The sequence below is a fragment of the Acanthopagrus latus genome, chromosome 11 (assembly GCF_904848185.1).
Source record: "Acanthopagrus latus isolate v.2019 chromosome 11, fAcaLat1.1, whole genome shotgun sequence".
Taxonomy (NCBI): domain Eukaryota; kingdom Metazoa; phylum Chordata; class Actinopteri; order Spariformes; family Sparidae; genus Acanthopagrus; species Acanthopagrus latus.
In genome coordinates this window covers 22,506,027-22,527,736 of record NC_051049.1, presented here as the reverse complement: position 1 = coordinate 22,527,736, position 21,710 = coordinate 22,506,027, and the positions used below count along the sequence as shown (strand labels likewise).

The 21,710-nt window shown below is 38.1% G+C and overlaps 1 protein-coding gene across 7 annotated transcripts; it reads left to right on the top strand.

Moving 5' to 3' along the window:
- The first annotated feature begins 1,880 nt into the window (after positions 1-1,880).
- On the top strand, positions 1,881-21,113 carry LOC119028110 (phosphatidylinositol 3-kinase regulatory subunit beta-like). 7 transcript variants are annotated; one of them, XM_037113652.1, is made up of 12 exons: positions 1,881-2,447; positions 5,617-6,347; positions 8,678-8,830; positions 9,638-9,743; positions 9,846-9,944; positions 11,126-11,306; positions 11,582-11,704; positions 11,857-11,999; positions 12,150-12,326; positions 13,500-13,571; positions 13,976-14,137; positions 14,590-21,113. In XM_037113652.1, exons 2-12 carry the CDS (start codon positions 6,110-6,112, stop codon positions 14,777-14,779), a joined length of 1,644 nt encoding a protein of 547 aa, XP_036969547.1. In that variant the 5' UTR covers positions 1,881-2,447; positions 5,617-6,109; the 3' UTR covers positions 14,780-21,113. The 7 variants fall into 7 exon arrangements, with proteins under 7 accessions (XP_036969547.1, XP_036969546.1, XP_036969549.1 ...); XM_037113651.1 differs by having other exon boundaries at positions 1,881-2,443; positions 14,590-14,779; XM_037113654.1 differs by having other exon boundaries at positions 8,690-8,830; positions 14,590-14,779.
- Positions 21,114-21,710: the final 597 nt, after the last annotated feature.

The following is a 21,710-nucleotide window of genomic DNA, read 5'->3' as shown; positions in this document are numbered from 1 at the left end:
ACAAAAAGGTTTGTTTTTTTATTAGATACTTATTTTCGTGTGGACAGTTCCTAAAAACCTCTCATGTACTATCGCTGCACATATACAGGCAGTTACTCTGAACAGTCCCACCGTCAGCTGAACATGTAAAACGTATTTATAAGCTTGGTAAGCAGATTTGTGGTAACATCACATTTCTAACCTCTTTACATCTAATTAACATGTCATTAAATTTGATGGCTAAGTCACCACCACATCAGGAGCATTCACTCAACAGCTGTTTGAGACCATCACTGCAGAGAGATAACCACATCATCTGTAAAATAAAGTCAGTTATTATGAGATTATCAAAAACATAATCTGTTAGAAATGTAAATAAAACCTTAAGTATAATCTCCATTTTAAAACAGAAGATAAGAAATGGTATATTTTCATGACACCATAAAACCAGATGATGCATCCGTACCTCAGTGGGAGATGAGAGGATCTGTGGATACTGTGAGCTTAATGAGATGAAAAATGCATGTGATTCCCTGCTTTCCGCTATACATTTTACAAGAAATTATTATAAATTCTCAAGCTCAAGATTTCGATGTGATAAGAAATAAGGAAGCAGTTTTTAACATTACACAACATCAAACAATCCTTTTACTGATGTTGTCATGATTTCTTGATGTTTTCACAAAACACTGAAAAAGAACAAAAATAACCTATTAATATACCAAGACCTCTGTTCAATGTATACATACTAATTAATGTCTCAGTTATTGTATAATTGATCGATAAAATAGGATACAACATAAAATTTGCCAGTCCAGCTAAGTCTCCTTACAAATTACAAATGAGTAGATCCTTAAGAAATGTATTATGCTTGATTCGCACAGAAGAATAAAGTAAAAGTTGCAAATATCTACAGGGCTCTATAATATCACATGTTGGGATCCTGTGAAATCCATTTATATGACATAATTGAGTTTGTCAATGTGTTTTAAAAAATGTACAAACAAATAATTAACAGATAAATACATGATGATGAGTGTGTTGGACATGCACTGCCAGAAGCCATGACCTCAAATTAAAGAGATAGAACTAAATGTAAAATCAGTTGATCTGAAGATGGTATAATGTGCAGAAATGTATAACAAATGCAAGGTAGAAGGGAAAACGGGATCAGCCTGCTTTAAAAAGGCATTTTTTCGCGGCTCACTAGTCGCAATTTCTTTAAATTTTAATGCAGGGACCTACTTTATTACAGCAGAACCTGCAAGACCACACGAGATAAACTGTTTTCATGAGCTAAATTCCACCTAAATAACAAAAACAATTTCACAAGCTGCATGTCCAGAAAACCAAAATGCAGAGAAATCACAAAATGCATCAGAATGTCATGAATATCGGAAACCCTGACCAAAAGATGAATCTGTTTTCTCTGTCTCTGTCCGTTCGTAACTCTACTGGCTGGGATATCATGGAGGCAGTTGTGGTGGTGGTGGTGGTGGTGGTGGTGGTGGGGGGGGGGGGGGGGCTGTGTCTGCGGTTTTGTCTACGGTGGCGTAACATTTTTTTTTAACCAGTTACTTCCACACCACTTCTTTCATTATGCTGATCTGTGAAGTGGAACGTAACGCTGGCGGAGTTGAGAGGTCAGGGGCTCCCGCTGCCTAGATACATACAGTCTAATATTAGAACATTTCCTTGATTTGTTAGCAGCATCTCTGCTGACTCCCGAGCACATGGCAACAGGCCGGCCAATCAGATTTCAGGAGACCACTAAGCCCCCTGCTCTGTATAGCAACAGTGGCATCCTTCCCTTATTTATTTATATAAGAGTTTTTTTTTTTCCCACCGACTCATTCTCATGCCTCTGTCCCCCCACTGTGCAGCCACACTGAGCTCTCAAACTGTGAAAAAGAGTTACGGTGCGAAGAGCACTGCTGCTCTTTTACTTTTGCCTTTCCTTCACCTGCTTAAGCTCTTAAATCTAGATCATTTTTATGGATTTTTTTTCATACTTAAATATGTTTTTGTAGATTTGTTTTATACTGCACCCTAAAGATGACTGGAGTTTGTTTTTGTTTTTTTTTTTGCTTGAAAATTGCATGTGAAAGTCAAAACAGAGGGAATTGTCTTGAAAAAGCTTTATTTTTTCATGAAGACATGACGTGTATCGAAGATGAACAGAGGAAATACCCGCAGGAATGGCATCGTGGGAAAACGTGGCACTCAAAGGGGACGGACAACCACCAAATTGAGAGGATCTTTAAAAGATGGAGGACACAGTGGAGAGACAGTATGGGATAGGAGGAGTGGGGGGGTGGAGGGACACAGGATGGCGTGAGGACCAAGGCCTGTGGTTGGTTTGATCCGAGCCACGTGTGCGTCCAGCTACGTCTCCTCGCCGCTTCATGGATGTCGATGATACGTTGGCTTCCCCCTTCCGCCGGTCCCTTCTGTCTTGGCCCAGGTAGGTGCGTACTGTCCCGTCCTGCTGAGTTTCCTGATGATGTTTAATTTTTTCAAGCTGTTATCTACATCAGAAGTTGCCATTTTGAAAGTTCTGTGCATGTTCATCCTTCATGTCTCTTCGTCATTACAAGCTTAGGTATGGGACGAAGGAAAGCTTAAAGGCGTTGGGGAAATATGGCGTACATCAGCCATCCTGTTTTTGGGATGCAACGCTGATCGATAACAGAAAACGACGGACTTAACAAAAACATGTTTTACAGGATGGTCATCATTGACAAAATAAATACTTTCAGCATTATCTGTTGTATGGTAGATTGACGATTTCAACTGCCAGACACTCGTTGAAAGTACATGACATTTTCAGCTGAGTGCTGCTGCTCAGTGCAACATACGTAATAAGATTTTTATGTTCCAACTTTGCTTTTTGTAATGGATCCACCATCCAATAACGGTGCAGGAGCGGAGCAACACCATTGACTTTGTTTGTATCATTAAAACACAATCTAGTTTGGAACGGTACTTCTCTTTTTTTTTTAGTAAACATCAATAGCAGCGTTAATTGAGACCAAAAATGTTATAAATGAGTTGAGCTGAGGGATAACATTGCTGTGTCGTCCAATGGCTGCTGGAAGTTTTTTTGCTTTTTTAGGACACAAGTACTTAAACATAACAAAATGGGCTTAACAGATAAAGATTGCAGGACTTTGTTTTAAATTGTTTATGATTTTGTTTCACCTTAACAAGAACTGGACACAATGTTCCGTGAACATCGAGCCGTGAAGACTTCATGGCTGCGTACCATTCTAAGTATTTTGATGCCGACGCCATTTCCAATGCCTCGACTTTTGGTCTGCAGTGTTGCATCACTCACAAAATTTTGATACAACCGCTTCGTTTATAGAAACAGAACGCAACACCAGATTTAGAAAGAAAATAGTCAGTCAGTGAAACCATGTTTTTTTTTTCCTGTTTCGGTTGAGCGATCCAGCTACCATCCATGAACTGGTTTTTCTGTTTCCTTATCCACTGTGATGGGACCAGATCAATAGTGTTCACAAAAAATTTGATCTTTCATTGCAATATATTTTGATATAGTTTCCTCTTGTAAAGCAGCTGGATAATACCCCTACTTCACATCCCCTCAACAGGATATCATATTGTAAAGGGTATAGGAGGATAATAAACCGCTGACTAATCCCAAATGCTTAGCAGAGGAAGAAGATTTATCCACAGTCCTCTGAGATTTGTTACCATGTAATGGGTTTCATGATATAACCACAGTCATTATATAAAAATATTTTATACAGACTTCTCAAAAAGGTCAAATCCCATGAAATCCATGTAAATATAAAAGGTAATATCTTACACTCTCTTGGACTTGACATGACTTGTTTTCTTCTACATTGAAGGGCAACACTCGTAAAAATAAATGTGTTCAGGGAAAGATATGCTTGAGTCTTCTTGTGAGAGAATGTATTTTAGTGGGGATCATCACTACATGGTGAGGATGGCAAATGTTGATAAGGAGACAAATTAGGTCAAGTGCTGAAGCAAAATTATTTTGATGTTACACTGAATCTGCTTAAACATGATTCCAGTTTTTTTTTTTCTGTCAGAGCAGATCTCGTCTGCTGCGCAGACAGCAGAAACTTAATTCCCAAATTAACCTTACATTTAAAAAAAAATATTCACTGAGACTTGTTGTGCCACAGCTATTTGCTCTGATAGACGACTGTATGGGAATTCATCACAAGTTGGACCAAAAACAAAAAAACAGAATGATCATGATGATGGTCCTCAAACATAGTACAGTATGTGTCATTTTAGATATAAGATTAGAGGTGCAAATTCATCTAAATATTAAAGAAATCAGAATGCTGTCAATTGCAACACTCAATTCATGGGAGCTGTAATTTTTTAAATAAGGTCAAATGTGTCAAAACATGCCTTTACAAATGAAGCATTGATATCCCAAAGTTGCCATGTATTATCCAGATGTAAGCAATAAGAGGACATGTTAATTTGGTATACACGCCATCAAAAATCGTGTCATCATTTTTATATTTTTCGGTGAATTTAATCTCAACTTGTATCATAAAATCTGTTAAAATAATCGCAATATGATTTTGATGTGAAGGCCCAATTTTTGAGGTTGTTTGTTGAGTCTCATTCCCAACTTGTCAAAAACTGGGCCATCAACCAAAAGTGGCAGTATTTGACAAGTTTGGAGTAAGTTTCAACAATCAACCATTTTACAAACTAGACCTTTAATATATTTTTCAGCCCTAACATCGATGTATATTGTTCCTGGCAAATCAATTGACAAACCAATAATGGAACACAAAACCCGACAGGAATGTTGCTTATTAGTTAAGTGGATTACAAAGCTAAGAATCTAAAATACGTTATCCTGTTAACATAATTTAAAAAGCTAATGTTGCAATAAAAGCAGCCACTCCGATTTATTTGAAGCACTGCCTACAATGTTCTAATACAAAATATTTTTACTTTACTAGTACTGACAATGCCAGAGGTTAAATTCAAATATTACTGAGCATCAGCATTGTGGGCAGCAAGTCCAGACCATAAAGGGTTAATAGGTAAGGGTTTAAACTGTCCTGAATAACAAAATAACAGCTGTGTTTCAGCATAAGGCAGAAAGTGGTCAAACAGTGCATACTGGGAAAAAATGACATTGCAATATTTTGGTTAACTCCAACATATATTGCCATACGATAAAATAGAGGAATTTTCATCAGTAAACTTGATTTGGAAATTATTTATCATAGGCCCAGCTTTGTTTGATAAACTGATCAATAATGATCGATGAATGTTTCTCCCAAGCAACCATCTCCCATGTTTCTAAGAACCCTCTTGGGCTAAATAATCTAATATTAGACTGACTATTCTTGAGATGAGAACTGTGCACATTTTCAATTTTGAATCACAAAGACCAAAAAAGAACGATATGTGTTTGAATTACTTGATATTACAATGTCTGCAATGTGACTACTGTGCACACACGAAAACATCGATGCTGAAACATTTCTGTGCAGCCCTAGTCCAGGCGTATTACACCATTAAATAGATAGATGTTTGCATGCAAAAAAAGTGCATATTTTCCTATTTCTGTGGTATTGAATCTGAAACTTTGTGCATCTTTTGTTTTAGGATTTCTGATATGAAATGAAGCATGAGTCCTTGAGGAAAAAATCTGACAGTCGTGCTCTGCTTTGTTGCTTTCCACTGGGTTTACAGCTCAATAACTAGTGTCATCTATGAAAGAGGCACTCAGCTGTTCAGTAACCAACTGTGGTTCTGGGTAGCTCCCAGGTATGAAGCCCTTTAAGCAAATGACTGTGAAGCAGAAAAGTGCTCGACTATAGAGAATTCCAACTGAGTACACAGTAAAAACTCAGGATTTACTGGCAATGTCATCACTCTGCTCTGTGATGAGGTTACACTGGGGGTTCAGGCTGAGGAACATGCTCTACCTCCAAAACACAGGGCAACCTTGAACTCTGCACCGTCACCCTCTCTATCCTCAGCCATGAGTATAACTATAAGCTGATAGTATGTGATCATCAGCACCGTGGCACCAACCATCCTGCTGCTTCAGCACCTTAACAAAACTCAGCAGGACAATTCAGTCAATGTTGTGAAAATGGCAGAGGAGGGTTTCGAGCTCAGAGCGGAGGACAACGATCTCCCAACGTCATCACTCGCATGCCTCCATCTCAGGGACGAGGCTGTGGTCATCAACGAGGGCACCAACCATATGGTAGATAATCCTGAGCCCCAATCTGTATTTGCTGTGATGATGTCATCACCGCTTAACCAATCACGAGAGCAGATGGACATACCCATGGCTACTAGGCCTGAGCCTTCACCAGCAGTTCAAGGTAAGATTTTTAAGCATCAGTATTGGTATTTTAATGATAAGACTAATTCTGATGCATTTGATCATTATAATAAACAGTTGAAAATGATGATGCAGAAACAATCTCACAGATATGCTGGCTTTGCGTCACTTCATCCTTTTTTGTGCAAACCATTTTCAAACCAAACTACGGTTTAGTTTTCATACAGGTTGAATGCTGCAAATGAATCTGATGTTAATATATCCAATACAATATGCGTAACTGTTTGTGCACTTATCTTAACGTCAGTGGTCGATGGCATTTACTTATATATTTCAGTAATCCAGTGCTCAGTGAGAAAAAGCCATAGCCGCTGACCAGAAGTTAGAACCATTTCAAAGGCTGGATTCTCATTTGATTGTAATGAAAGATTGAGTGTATGAAAATAATATAGCTCTTTGTTTAAAAAAAAAAAAAAAAAAGATAAAATGAAAAAGGAGATAAAATGACTGTGCACATAAAAAATGAGTTAGTAAGTCAACTCAAACACAGCAGAAGCATTGCCGTCAGACACATCCAGTCTGCACTAAATGAAAACTTTGCAGAATCCAGTTAAGACATCCAGCAGTTTGAATTTATGATTTTGGCTCGTTTTTAAATAAATTAAGTGAATATGAGGCATTACATTGCTTTCAGACTGTAAAGCTGAAGCTGTTCACAGACTGTCACAATTATGCTCTGCTATGCATCTTCTGCTGGCACTGCCATTGCCATTGGAATAGTAACGGGGGCTGTTGATTTCTGAGAAACACAGTCAAAACTTTTTTAATTAATGGTTACAATAGAGGACTACAGGAGACTATCATACTGTTATTAACGATTGCTTTTATGATCATGATGAATCTGCAAGTTACTATCTTGATTTGCATATTAACCACTAGAGTTTCAAATATTAGATGCCATCAAATGTGGCATCTTCAAAACAATATTTAGTTTATTATGAAAACTACAAAGAAAAGCAAATACAACTGAGAGGTTTGGACTATGGAATGTTTAAACAACTACAGTGGCACTCAGGAGAGTGCATACCTCCACCAAAGCCCAACTGTCACTTTTAATTGAATCAAGCCTTACCACTGTTGTTCCCTTTCTGAATCCCCATTATTTCAGCTGCACATTGTAGGTAGCCGCAGGTTTCTACCCCTATTTGATACAGAGACAGAAGAAAAGCCACTCTTACTGAAAAATATAATTAAATACCCTACATGCACATTTTTATTAGAATCTGCATCAAACTGTATGCACTCGTAGATACCAGCTACATAATGTTTACAAAGTCTATTCTGAGACCCCCCATCTAAGCTTTGAGGAAATGCTGCCTGTTGACAAACCAACAAACTAACTAACTAACAAAGTAACGGACACAGATGAAAACATAAACTTCTTGGCAGAGGTATTAAGTAAAATATTGCAATATTTGCCAATACTATTTGTGATAAGATTGATTTGATCAGCAAATTGTTTCTGCTCTAGACAACAATATTTTCACAAACTTTCACAAAAGAGAAATGGTAATAGTTGGGATCACATGGGTTAAGGGCTTAGTGAGTTGAATGATTCACCTCCACGCAAGATTTACTGCAGCTTTTATTAGGTTTTTGTACCAGGCAAGTTTTGACAGAGCTTCAATGTTTGTGGGACCTGGGTTAATGAGTTTACGCCCTTTCTAATTTTACAACAGCATGCATATGATTCCTCAAACATGCAGCGCTGTCTGCTGCAACGATTTAATGCATCTCCAGGCATGCCATCACAAGTGCTGAAGGGATGATTTACATCAACTGCTAACAGTACGCCCCACACAACACCCATAAAACGGCATATTTGTGTATAGCCACATACTGGTAAACACAACATTTTCAGGAAATGCCTGACAGGCAGGTTCTCACCTTTCCCTGCCTCCCTAATGCCACATTAACACACAGGGACAATAAACACAAAGGGGCACAGTGGCATATCAGCTTGAGTCCTTCAGGCCCACATGGCATCTCGCTGTAGACAGCTGTTGTTTGTTAGGCGAGGCGAGGCAAGGCGAGGTCGAGCACCAAGCAGCACTGACTCTGGCCTGAGTGTGCCTGAGTGTTGAGGAGTGCCCGTTCTGGTATTTTAGGCAGTCAGACAGTGTCACCTGTCAGCAGACTAGTCTGGACAGAGTCTCCCACATGGTGCAAGACTAAGCAACACAAATGATATCTCCCTCTGGAGTCCTTGTCAGTGGGCCAGCAGTGTGTGCTGAACAGCCACAAAGTGCAGATAGCCACATACAGACTGGCCTCAACCGACATCAGGAGTAACACTGGGTCACTGTGCAGTTGATTTTGCAGAGTTCTTGGAGCCGGAGATGGGCCAAAACGACAGCGAGGCTCAGTCTCACATCCTGACAGCGTTCCTGCAGGACCCTTCCTCCCCTGTTGATCCTGATGATGTGTTTCCTGCCCTGAGAACCAACATTGCAATGGAAGGAGGTACTCTCCACCATCTCTTTGTTCTGCTTGTTAGATGTGAAACAGATCTTTTGTAGCATATTTAAATCGTTTTTAATGTGAGCAATACATGTTTGTGTTGTCATTATACTGGAAATTCTTACTTCAATACAATACCTTGAAAAATATCTATATTCTGCACATCTTGGATAAATATAACAAGGATATGACATAAAGACATAACTTTGTAACAGTAAACGGCAAAAGAGACTTAAGTAAACACTAACTTTTTTCCTTAGATTAGGCCTTTAGAAATACTGTGCAGGTCAAATTGTGCAGCTAAATAAAGGGCAGCTGGTAAAGATGCATCAATACTTCAGAAAATGTGTATTGAAACTGTTTCAGATATTCAGAATCATACGTAATTATATTTTGATATTGTTGGCAACACTAATACAAACATCAAATCATATTTGTACCTCAATTACCTGTTCTGTAATTTTATAAATCAAAACTTGAACGCTGGGTACTTGCTGCTGATCGATAGAAAGATGCTGTTATGTAATGAGCTTAAAAAAGGTGGAGAATATGATGAATCATCTTTTATGGATGTAGTTTTCATACTGAAAATTGGATCAAAGCAACAGGGATTTTTGACACAGAAAATAAGCCCTGATAAATAAATTCAATTTGGTTCAATTCAGAACATGCAGGGTTTTATTCATAACAATAATAGTGAGAATAATAATAAAAAAAACTACATAAAATAATGCTTGGTAATCCTGCTAATCTCAATATTTTTGTATTTGTAATTCCATGTTCGTAACCAAAAGTTCTAATCCCTTTCAGAACTTCAACCCAAGAACAACATAATCAAAGCGATAGCAGCATGTGACCCTGGTTCTGATGACAACAATTTGTTAGAGGCAGAGTGGTACTGGGGGAATATCTCAAGGTAATAATATTGGCATGGTACGTGTTAGTTTGATATGAATTGCTTTTCCTAAAACTCCTACATGAACTGTTTAAAACCATACTGTGTTCCGTTGCTGTCCAGAGAGGAAGTAAATGAGATGATGAGAAACACTCCAGATGGCACATTCCTGGTGAGAGATGCTTCCAGTAAGGTTAAGGGAGAATACACCCTCACACTAAGGTAACTACTTTTAAAGTCTATTTTGTGACAAGTACACAAACTGACTACATAGTTTTCATGTTGGCTTTTCATGACTCAAAGTGTTCTTGTCCTTTGAGCTGCTGATAACATTATAATTATCAGTACTTGTATGGAAAGGGTATGATCGACCCAACCTGCATTCATGTGGTCAGAGATCAGTTAATAGTTCCTGGTCTCAAAGTCTTAATTTAGTTTTACTGGTTTTAAAAAGGTAACTTTATACATGCCCTGGTTTCTGGCCAATTCTAGCTGAATAAGGGCAGTCTGGTTTGTGATTCAAACCTTTGTTGATGAGCATTTGGCACAGACACCAGCGGTCAGCAACATAACACCCTCCTGTCTACAGACGGTGTGTTTCAGTCGTGTTTTTCCAGTCACCCATCTCACATTTGTCTGAAGGAAGGGACACGCTCCAACTTCAGTCAACGCTGTCTACGTGGTCTTCTTTACACTTGGCACTTGCTTTATACGCATGTCTGCAACCCAAAGCTCCTATTAGATTTTAAGTCTATATATTTTGAGCAACTGCAATTCTAAAACGCTTCCTTTCTGAGAGCACAATAAGACTGTTGTTGAATAGACTGAGCTTGGACAAGGAAAACCTATTTGCTGCTCTCAGTCCACATTCAAAGTGGAAAAGGTGTTCATGTGGATTATGAGCTGACGCTGTGTTGGATGGACATTAGCCTCCAGTTAGAGGTCTGTGTATGGTTGGTTGTGAAAGATAAAGCATTTACATCAGTAGGTTAAGACCAATGAGAAATGAGTCCCTTACTTCCATATCTGAAATTCATCCCACACTTATCCCACAAATTTGATGCTGACCGGCTGCTCCTGTCTTACTCTGCGAGTAAATATATCTCACACCAGCAACACTTGTGCTAGACTTCTGCAGGGCCCGCAAACTTTTTGGATCACACGCCAGGCATGTGAAATGTCCACTTGCCAAAGTATTTAACTTAAAAGGAATCCAAAGTATTTGTGATGCTCCATTTTTTTTCCTTCTTTTATTCTAAAGGGGAACAAAATCTTAGTGTTACTTGCTTCACCATCAGATATTCAATTTGATTTAAATGTAGAATGGAAGTGATAAAGAGAGGGGTATTTTTCTTCTCTGTGCTTCAATGGGAGTATTGGCAATTATACTCTCACTTTTGCAGAAAAGATGGCTCCAATAGACTGATAAAGATCTTCCATCAAGAAGGGAAGTACGGTTTCTCCGAGCCACTGGGCTTTCCCTCTATGGTGGACCTGATCCAATATTACCAGAACAAGTCATTGGCCCAATACAACTCTAAACTGGACACACGGTTACTCTACCCAATATCAAGATACCAGCAGGTGGGTTTATGAGGCCTTGAGCTGTGAATCTGAACTCTCTAATTATTCTGCACTGTTTCTATTAATTTGCTTGCCTGAATTAGAACTAGATGGATATTGAACATGGAAGCAGTTCATTTCAAGGATGTTTTTAATTCTGTTTTCTTTTCTAGTTTAAATAATATGATAAATGTCACGTTTTCAAACATTTTGTATGGTCATTTAGAACTGCATTGCAGGAATTTTAAAATTTGACCGGGTTCTAAATATCTTGTACATTCTTGTGTGTAACGCAGCAGGTTGTGATGGAAGTTGACATTGATGCAGTTGGACAGCAGCTGAGGATATTCCAGGATCAATACAAAGAGAAGAGCAAAGAGTATGACCATCTGTATGAGATGTTTAACCAAACTGCCCAGGTACAACCGCATCCTATACACTGAGACTTCATTTTAGAACACAAATCTGTGGTTTTACTGGTTATATTTAATAAAATCGTTTACTTCAAAATGCTTCACCACAACAACAGCCTTGACATTTAAAGTAAATATTTGTTTCCTCTCCTCTCCAGGAACTGCAGAGCAAGCGGACAGCCATAGAGGCTTTCAGTGAAATAATTCGGATCTTTGAGGAGGAGTGTGAAACTCAAGAACGTTACAGCAAGGAGTACATCGACATGTTTCTCACATTAGACAGCAGTACAGAAACTGACAAGTATGCCTCCTATGCCAACCCCATCTTATGATTTCAAAATGTCACTTTGTGTATTTTATGATGATTTTTTTAATTTATTTTTTTCTAATCATGCTCTCAACAAGCTAGCAGAATTCTTTACTGAAAATGTTCCTCATCTTCCTCCTCCAGGATTCAAAGCAATTCAGACGAGCTACACACGAGAGTGGAGGAGATCCACAGCAGCAAGAAGAAATTGGAGGAGGAGTTGAGGACGAAGGCTCTGGCTCACATGGAGGTTGACAAAAAAATGAACAGCATGAAGCCCGACCTTGTGCAGCTCAGGAAGATCAGAGATCAATACCTGCTGTAAGTTAAACCCTTTAGAAAATTATCATGATCTAGATTTTATACTGATGGAGAAAAGATTCTTGTTGTTTACTGGCCTGTGATTTCATGTTTGCTTCTAAAACAGTCCTTTCCATTATCTATATATTGAAATGTATATCAAGTACATGGGCGAGAGGCAAGAGGTGTTAGCATCCATAGAAATAAAAAAAAATAGTCACAATAAATTAAACACGAGATGAAGTGACCATACTTTTCTGTATCAAGCAGGTACATCAGCAGTCATCATTATCTCACAAATCTGTCTGCATATCAGGTGGCCCCACAGATGGTCCCAAACCCCAGTGCAAATTATGTGTCTTAACATAACTCTGTTTAGTTAGCTGACAGGCTAACATGAGATGAAATCCATCTGAGATATCACTGATAAAATGTTTCATTCAGAACAGTCTGTCACATACCACTGACACAGCTGAGTTGTAAACATAGAAAAGGCAATCAGCTGTTGTCATTGCACTCATTGCCACAGCTGTGGATCTCCAGTATGCTCAGTATGGGGGGTTATCATGACCCTGATGAGAAGAGCTGACTCCTACTCATTTCTTTCTACAGTGAATTCAAAGAAGCAGATAGTAGCTATGATTCATGTCCTGACTGTGACTGAAAAGTTTACACTGTCAGCCTTGAGTCTTTACACGGACAGGTGGTGTCACTTTACAAGAAATGCAGCAAGACTCAAGGTCTGATAAAGCTGATGACATTATTACTATCCATTACCAACTCTTGAGGTAGGAAAATTCAACTTTCTCTGGACGGTGCCCCACAGATGTCTTGTGGAAATAACAAAAAAAAAACAAAACACCACAATCATCTCATCTTGAGGATTATATTTAATATAACAAAAAGAGAAGAACGTATAAGGCACTAGCATTATATCGGACATCCAAATCAGTTTTAGAATGTTTTTTGTTGTTGTACAGGTAACACTGGCAACAGCAAATAAGACGCAAAGACAGTAAATAAACAGGAAACAGAACTCTAATTTTAATTTAATTAGATATTAAATATTCACAGGCAATTCTCAGTGAAGCTTTGAGGCCCAGCATATTGTATGGTTGAGTCCCATAGGATACACCTTACAGAATTCTTTGCACATACTGCAGCCTGTTTTACTAAGTTATGCTTATGTTTCAGCTGGCTCACCCAGCAAGGCACTAGACAGAGCCAGATTAATGACTGGCTGGGCATCAGGAACGAAGAGGAAGAGTGAGTATCTTCATCTATCCAGGTCAACTGAACTTAGAGATTTTAAATCAAACAAAAAAACTCACTAGAACCTGAATGAAAACCATGTTTCTACTGTAATGTACATGTAAATGTTTTTAAATATCTGTACCATGAACCACAGAGTATGCCAGTTGAAAATATACACAGCACACAATCATGTGTTCAACAATACATATTACAAAATGGCCTAAATGCATCTGTGCTAGTATGCAACTCCTCTGTTGGTGAGATCAACTAGCACAGGTTTCTTGCAAAGAACCCAGGTTCAGTTGGCCACATCTGTATGGAGGACAGGTCAATACATTCACTTGCTAAAGCTTTAGATAATAAGTCAGTACTGATAGCTGTAACTCTAACTCTTCAACCTCCATATCATTCCTTAGCCCGTACACCCTGGCAGATGTTACCCACCAGGAGGAGAGGAGCTGGTACGTTGGCGGCATGAGACGAAAAGAGGCCGAGGAGCTGTTAAAGGGGAAGAGGGACGGGACCTTCCTCATCAGAGACAGCCAGACTCAGAAAGGATCCTTTGCCTGCTCTGTTGTGTGAGTACATTCCACTTAACATCTTTCAGGCATTTATAATTCATTAATTAGGGGTCCTGACTTTTTCATTTAGGTACACTTGCACACAATTTAAGTGCAAACAATAAAACATTCAATTCAATTTCTTAACAAATTATGTGCACATTAATAGGGAAACTCATTAACAAAAAATAATGGCCCACATAATTCCAACAAAGTTCAAACCCAGAGAAATCCATGAGTGTACTCGAGTTAATGGTGCGTTTCAATAGCTTGCTGCAAACAAGACTACATTTAGGGTGAATAAAACTTAAAAACATGATCTCATTCAGCCATGCACACGTGCTGCTCACACAGGAAGCACGTTCAACCAATTATAGTACATTAACATCCAAAATCTACCCTAAAATCATTCATATTATTATTTCACGTGTTGTGTTGTCCATTCAAGTGACAAATTTCTTCTCGTGCAGTGTGGATGGGGAGGTGAAGCACTGCGTGATCTACAGGACATCCACAGGTTATGGCTTCGCTGAGCCCTACAACCTGTACTCATCTCTGAGAGAACTGGTCCTCCACTATCGACACACATCCCTGATCCAGCACAACCAGCAGCTGAATGTAACCCTGGCCTGGCCCGCTCTCAGCCAGCAGCCCAGCTGAGACACACCAGCATGCCACCCTGATGGCACTTTCCCAAAGCTTCACTGTATTGGCACTGGGGACACACCAATATGGACACAGTTACCACCAGGCTCTACCAGAGCGCCGGTTAGTGTTGTCACCATACGAGAAGAACAATGTTCACATTTGAGTGTCTAAAAATCCTAAAGTGGTAGGAACTTTTCTGAGTAACAATCACTGAATTTGCCTAGTAAAGTTACCTACAATAGAGGAATATGTAGTTTCTGGCATCAGCCAGACAGCTGTTATCTTCTAATCTACTTTCTTTATTAAAGCTATTATGACAAAATCCCATTTACTCGCCATTTGCACAAACAGCTTGCACAACAAAATTTGGATTAAGTACTTGGCATTCAACGTTGAATCAAATCTTGCAGCAGTACTGACAACACTAGTACTGGTATCAGTGAGTTTTCCATATTAATGGAAGTTATACACTATTCCAGACACTACATGTTTCAGTACTTTTTTCCTGAAAGGCAAGCACATGAAATTCAAGAAAGTCAAGTTTCATACCATTAAGTTACAGTCAAAGACATTCTAGCCTTCTCTTAAATATTTTAAAATAATTTTGTCCAACCATCCAAATGAATGCTCCATATTGTGCTGTACCTGACATCAGACAGAAGGTAGTACTCAGAGTCTAATTCACTTTTTAGGAATTTGTTCAATCACTCCACCTGTATATTTCTTAAATCCATATGTACTCAGTGCAGTTGCAGTGTTTGGGTGCTTCTGGGAAACTGAGCTCAGGATGGGACTCTGTACTACCCAGCAGCACATATGCATTATGGGTAGTAGAGACACAAAAGCACTTTATCCAAAACAAGACACACACAAACACAGAGATGGGAACTGTGCACCGAAATACTGACTTCACATATGATGTTGCAGTTTAGAAAAAGGTGAAAGTATTTATTTTAGTGATCAGGAATATAAAAGTTATTTTCTTACTGACATCAGTGTTCACTCAGTGGTATTTTAACTCATGTCCAGTCTTCATTCTGCATTTTTCTTCAGGACATAAAAAATTTGTGAATTCTACCTCTGGGGTGTATTTATGCTTTACAGCATTGCCATTATAGCAACTTTATTCAATATTATTGTGATGGCAGATGTTGATTTTGTTTGTAGAAAACTTGGACAATCACTGTAAAGTCTGAAGAATCTTTGAGTTGCTTTTAGTTCACTTATTAATATCTCAAGTGTTAGTTAAAGTATATGAGCGTGTATTTACTGTGAAGTAGCACAAGGCAAATACTGAAAGCATTTCTGTGTGTTGTGTACATACAAATCCAAAAAAAGCACAGTTACTTAGGTATATCTGACATTTTTAGTCTGGTTCAGATAGGTCTTTGACAAGTCAGACAGGTGTCTGTAATGATTCCGTTTTGTTCTTGGGATTCTGGTTGGAGTCAGTGATCCAAGAGCTTTGATAAAATCCTGGATTTGAAGTAGTAGTCCCATTTCAGGTTCTGGTTGAAAAGTGCCCTTAAGTGTTCTTGTTCCAGCCAGTATAATTTCATTTGTGTTACCCTCAGGACAGGTGTCTCGTCCCATACACAAGACAACAATGTATTTAACCAAACACTGATGTTGTGTCTAGCTGAACACAAGGCAACAACAGTACTAATACCCTTAAGTATTATCAAATATGGTTGCTTTCATATAACTCACTGCTTTTAAGCATCAGATTTAAATCATTATATTTAATCATTTTGTAAAAGTGAGTGTCAAACAGAACTTACTCCCCCTGCAGTTGCCAACTGAATTTACATCACACTTGGCATGAGAAGCTGCTGGCCTACGTACTCATTGTTTCAAATGTTTGTACCACAAACTAGGGATGTCCCGAGCCAATCTCCAGGATCGGGATTGCGGCCGATATAGGCATTTTGCCACTGACTGGAACTGGCAATTTCGAACGCAGTCCCATGGCTGATTTTTTTTCAGAACACTATTTGTGGCAGAACTCAGACGCACACGTAACGTTACTCTGGCAAACCTGTGGATAAAATGTCTGCAGTGTGGAAAAAACTTAAATTAGAACGTGAAAGCAGTCCAGCAGCAACATGTAACATCTGCAATATGACCGTTTTGCAAGGGGGTAACCAGTAAGCTGTATACTACTCATTTGGTACAATAAAATATTACAGAGAAGCAAATTAAATTAATTGCTCTGGATGACCAGCTCTCCTGATTGGGACATCCTTAACAAACTAATCAGGAAAACAAAGTATTTAGATAAATGTTACATTTTAGCCCTTACCTAAAGATTATAGCTGGAAACTGGAAAAATAAAGACACTAAACACTAAAAAACTTTATCAGAATTATACATAGTATCACAAAAAAATACTGTTACTTCAACTTTGTCACAAAAAGACTTATGATTGACCAAACAGGTGTAAAATCATTAACATGACTGCTTGAATTATGCAGCCATTGTAGCTAGTTTTGCTGGCAAATGAGCTACCAGCTAACAAGTTGTGATTCCAGCTATAGTGGACCAAATAAGAGTATCTTACCATAAAATGTGTGTAGATAGGTGTTGGTACACAGCCTTCTGTGCTAGGTATAATCAAAATGGTTTTGGAAAATTACATTTCTTATGATAAAGATTACTTTGAAATTGTTTACATTTCAGCCTGGAGGGACTAACAGGGACTCAGTGCACTTTGTGAGCAGAAATGAAGTGGCGCTTGTGGGTTACAGTGATTAATGCAAATTATTTTTATAGGGAAAAAATACATTAGTGATTAAATTTAGCCAGTGTAAGTTGTCCATTAATTTGAAAAGCATATATGAATCTTTGATTTTACATTTTGTCACTGGTTTGATTACAAATTTTTCCTAGTTCAAGTATTTCTTCTGTTCGATGGGCCACCTAAATTGCACTTCTATCTTTGAGGTTTTTATTACACGTAGGTACACTTGAAATTATACGTTTACTGCCATTAGTGGAGTTGGGAAAAATGGATCAAATTCCTACTCTGTGGCAGTGAAAAGGTGTAAATGTTTGATTTTGCATGCCACTGTTGTTACTTAAGTATTATACGTATTACTAATTACATTATGGACATCATGGATGGGTACTGTTTTGATATCAGTTCTGGTACTATAAGTTCACCACCAGCTATAAAACATACGTTTTGTTACTCCTTCTTTGATTTGGTTAGCTGTAATCTGTGATATACTCAAGTTTTTCTCTCATTTTTGTTGTGTTTTTGTTCTGTTATTTGCTTTGTCTCCATCATTGGTGCTAAGCACTCATTACTGTAGTTTCCTAGAACACACCACTCCAAGGTCACCTGTCAGTCATACAGTATGAGTGATACTGCTTTCTTGTGGGGTTGTGATCTGTTGTACTTGTAAACACAAAAATATGAGATAAAGTATTGCACCTTAGTAACATATCAGGCATTAACTTGCACAGAATGTGGACACAGCGTGCCACAACCACTAGATGGTGGTGCAAGCCGGACTTTGTTACTCCACTCCGCTCCTTAAAGCAAAGAAGCAAATTCTGAAATTGTGATCAGCACTTCATGCCGTTTTATAATACTAGTGCTAGTTCAAGCAGCACTACACTTTGTATGTGTAGAAATTTGGACTCTGTAACAGTGGTGTAGTCTCAAATAAAATAGAGGGAATACTGGTAAGGGACACATCACTCACATCGACTGCTGAGCTTTCATTTCTGTTAGTCTGGATTTACGGGATATTCATTTAATCTAATTTCCTCTGTGTTAAGATATCCATGTAAATGTGAATTTGAAAAGAAACTTTACAAATCCCAGTTAATTATGTAGCAGGAATACAGAAAAAAAGCTTTTTTTATGTGCATGAATATAAACTACACCACTGCTCTAGATTTAAAGCATAGCATTTGCACAGGTATCTCATATGAGGTGGAGATACTATGACTGTCTTCATGTACATACATCCTGTTACTGAAGCAGGGGGTCATGTGGTGCTGCTAACTATGGACAAGTTGCTGATGAGATTGATATGTCATAGCACTGATAAAGCACTGATGAGTTTTTATGTTTTTTTTTTGTAAAAAAAAAAAAAAAAAAAATCTCTCTTTAATAGGCTGACCACTTAGTAGTATGTAGTTCTGTAAAGTCAGACATTTGTCACTGTGTGTGCACAATCTGGGTCTTTTTCTGTTTTACTGTCTCTTCTTGTAACCTTACTATTTTATCATTGTGCAAACTAAAATGAATTAGAGACATACTGAAAACACAGGACAAACTGATCACTGTAGGAGAATAACTGGTGTCTCATATCATAAAATGTGTCATGAAGTACTTGCAGAAGCAATCATGTTAAGTCGTTCTCTGTCAATTTAATATTATACTATAGGTTTCCAGGTGCTAGCTATCTTGGTAAGCTACTAGGTTAGCTTGCCGATCTTTCAACATCGTAAATGCCATGTTTATGAATAATGAGAGGAAAAATTAGTGATCCTGTTTTCTTTATTTTTTCTTTTTAGATATTTTTAGCATCCTCTTTTCTTTATTCAAATGAGATCTGTTATTGTTTCAGATTTTTTTGTGCTGGTTATAGTGGTTTATGGCAAGGAAGATTGAGTCAGCCAAACTGGTGTTCGATGTTGACTTCAAATAATTAAGACCCAATTGGATGCCCTTAGGAAGGACTTGCAGGTTTGTCAATCAAGGCCATTAACCAGGGTTGCTGGAATTGATTGAAGATGAAACAGATTGATGAGCTTGATATGAAGAGAGGCAGAAAAGACTGAATAACAGCTACGGTGTATGTGTTGAAAGTTCTGCAGTGTAATGAAATAAGGAAGGTTTTATCTGTAATAATACTCGGTTTAATTTGTAAGGAAGTCAATTTCTAGATTCTGTAGGACTACAGGATGTAGAGTGTCACAGGTAGAGAAGCAGAAGGTGTGAGTGTGAAAGCAGGGATTTCTGATGGACATGTAAAATGTTCAATACTGATACTGTGTGCAACTTGTTTCAGACCAAATATTAATTTAACATACAAAAGAAACTTAAGTTATTTGATTTGCATAATTGCCTGGGATGGATATCGTAGGAATAATTAACTAAAAAATGTTGGTCCTGAATGTTCACAAGTGCCTGCAGTGAATGCAATTTTGAACATTTTCACAGAACTGGTCAAGATCAGTTTTCTGTGGTGAATAGGTGATGATACAGAAATGCTTAGGTTTGGGTACAACGTTACATAGTTAAGTGAAGGAACTGGTAATGTAGGTAGAGTATAAAAGGTATAGAGGGTTTGGTATTATGTTGGCGATAGATAAAGTTAATAAGTTGGAACAGGGACGGTTAAGGTTAAGGTTTTGTGTGGTTATGTGTAAAGTAAGAGGAGGGAAGTGGTATGTGCATTCACACTAGGGCTGCACAATTAATTGCGAAATAATCAAAATAATTAAAATGTGCCAAACAGCGTTTTAATAAGATATTGTAGCGCTGCAAAGATGCTCTGGTCTACAAAGCTTGTTCTCCAGATGTAATAAAATATGTTAGCAGAGACTGGAAGAAATGGCACATCATCATGATTTTAGTAATTTTTAAATCAATATGAAAACTGTCGAAAAAAATTGCAATATCTGTATAAATATTTACAATGTGGCTTTTTGACAATGTCATGCAGCCCTGATTAAACAGTCCTCAGCTGTCATTCTCCATCATCTCTCTTCTATGCCATAGACACTGTGGGATCTTGCAGTCAAATTTGTCAAAAAGAAAACACATTTCGGGGGATTGGTTGGTGTTTACGTGAGAAGATCATAAAGGTTTTTACATTTTTGAAATCCAGTTAACTAATATATTTACACAGGTTTTGTTTCACTTTGAGGTGTGCATATGATCGAAAGCTCAATTTGTCTCCGCATCACATAGTCAAAATAGTACTTGTTGAGAATGATGTTTCTGTAACTTGCAATGACTTTTAATTTTCCCCAGTGTGCTAAATGGCCTTGTCTTTCTGCTTTAATCTGAAGCATTTAGCTGCCCTTTGTTAATAGCCTGTTGCTGTGAGAAAATACTGTTATTGTAAATGTTCATTTACTGTACTGATTATACAACATTCAACGTTTTGGAAATAGCTTGTGTTTTCTTTAGGAGTCATATCTGAGGAAAATTGATGGTTTCAAACATTTTTTTTGTTGGTGTGAAACCTGACTTGACCCACTTCAGAACATCATTGTTCATGTATGCACTTTCTGATCCCCAAATAAATTTGAGAAGATGATTAAATGAATAGCTGTGAGTATATTTTGATAAACTCAGGATTTTGACACACTCTGGCCTGGATTAACAATGTATACACACACACACACACACACACACACACACACACACACACACACACACACACACACACACCACAAATACCATTTACTAATTACAAAATAAGCCCAGAGCAAGACTGCTAGATTACACACCATGAAGACATGGAGACACTGTGGCTTACAAGCATCAGGACATGTAATGCACATAGATTCACTGTTTGTAGTAGTAATACTCCAAGACCCCTGTCTTTGTACGTGGATAACAGAGTAATCCTGATTATAAAATTGATGATTTGACATTAAAACCCACCTGGAACTGCTGTCAGAGCCCCAACCTGCAAAAGTGCAGGTTTATGAACAGATACCCATGAAGAGAGTGAACCACATACGAACCTTGCGGTCTTAGAGTAACAAATGTTGATACGAATCAGATATACAAAATACAAAAACATGACTTGATTGTTACGCTTCCGAGTGTTTTTTCCCAAAACTGACAGTCAGCCAATGTCATCCAGGAAAATGCAGAAAATGGAAGTACTCAAGTAAAGTACAAGCGCCTCAAAATTGTGCTTCAGTACAGCACTTAAATAAATGTGATTAGCTACATTTCATTGCTGCA

Bases quoted from the DNA above. Each gene is read 5' to 3' on its own strand.
- LOC119028110 (XM_037113652.1), top strand. From the start codon at position 6,110: ATGGCAGAGGAGGGTTTCGAGCTCAGAGCGGAGGACAACGATCTCCCA. The intron at 6,348-8,677 runs GTAAGATTTTTA...GTCACTGTGCAG, and splicing joins GCCTTCACCAGCAGTTCAAG to TTGATTTTGCAGAGTTCTTG. The intron at 13,572-13,975 runs GTGAGTATCTTC...ATCATTCCTTAG, and splicing joins ATCAGGAACGAAGAGGAAGA to CCCGTACACCCTGGCAGATG.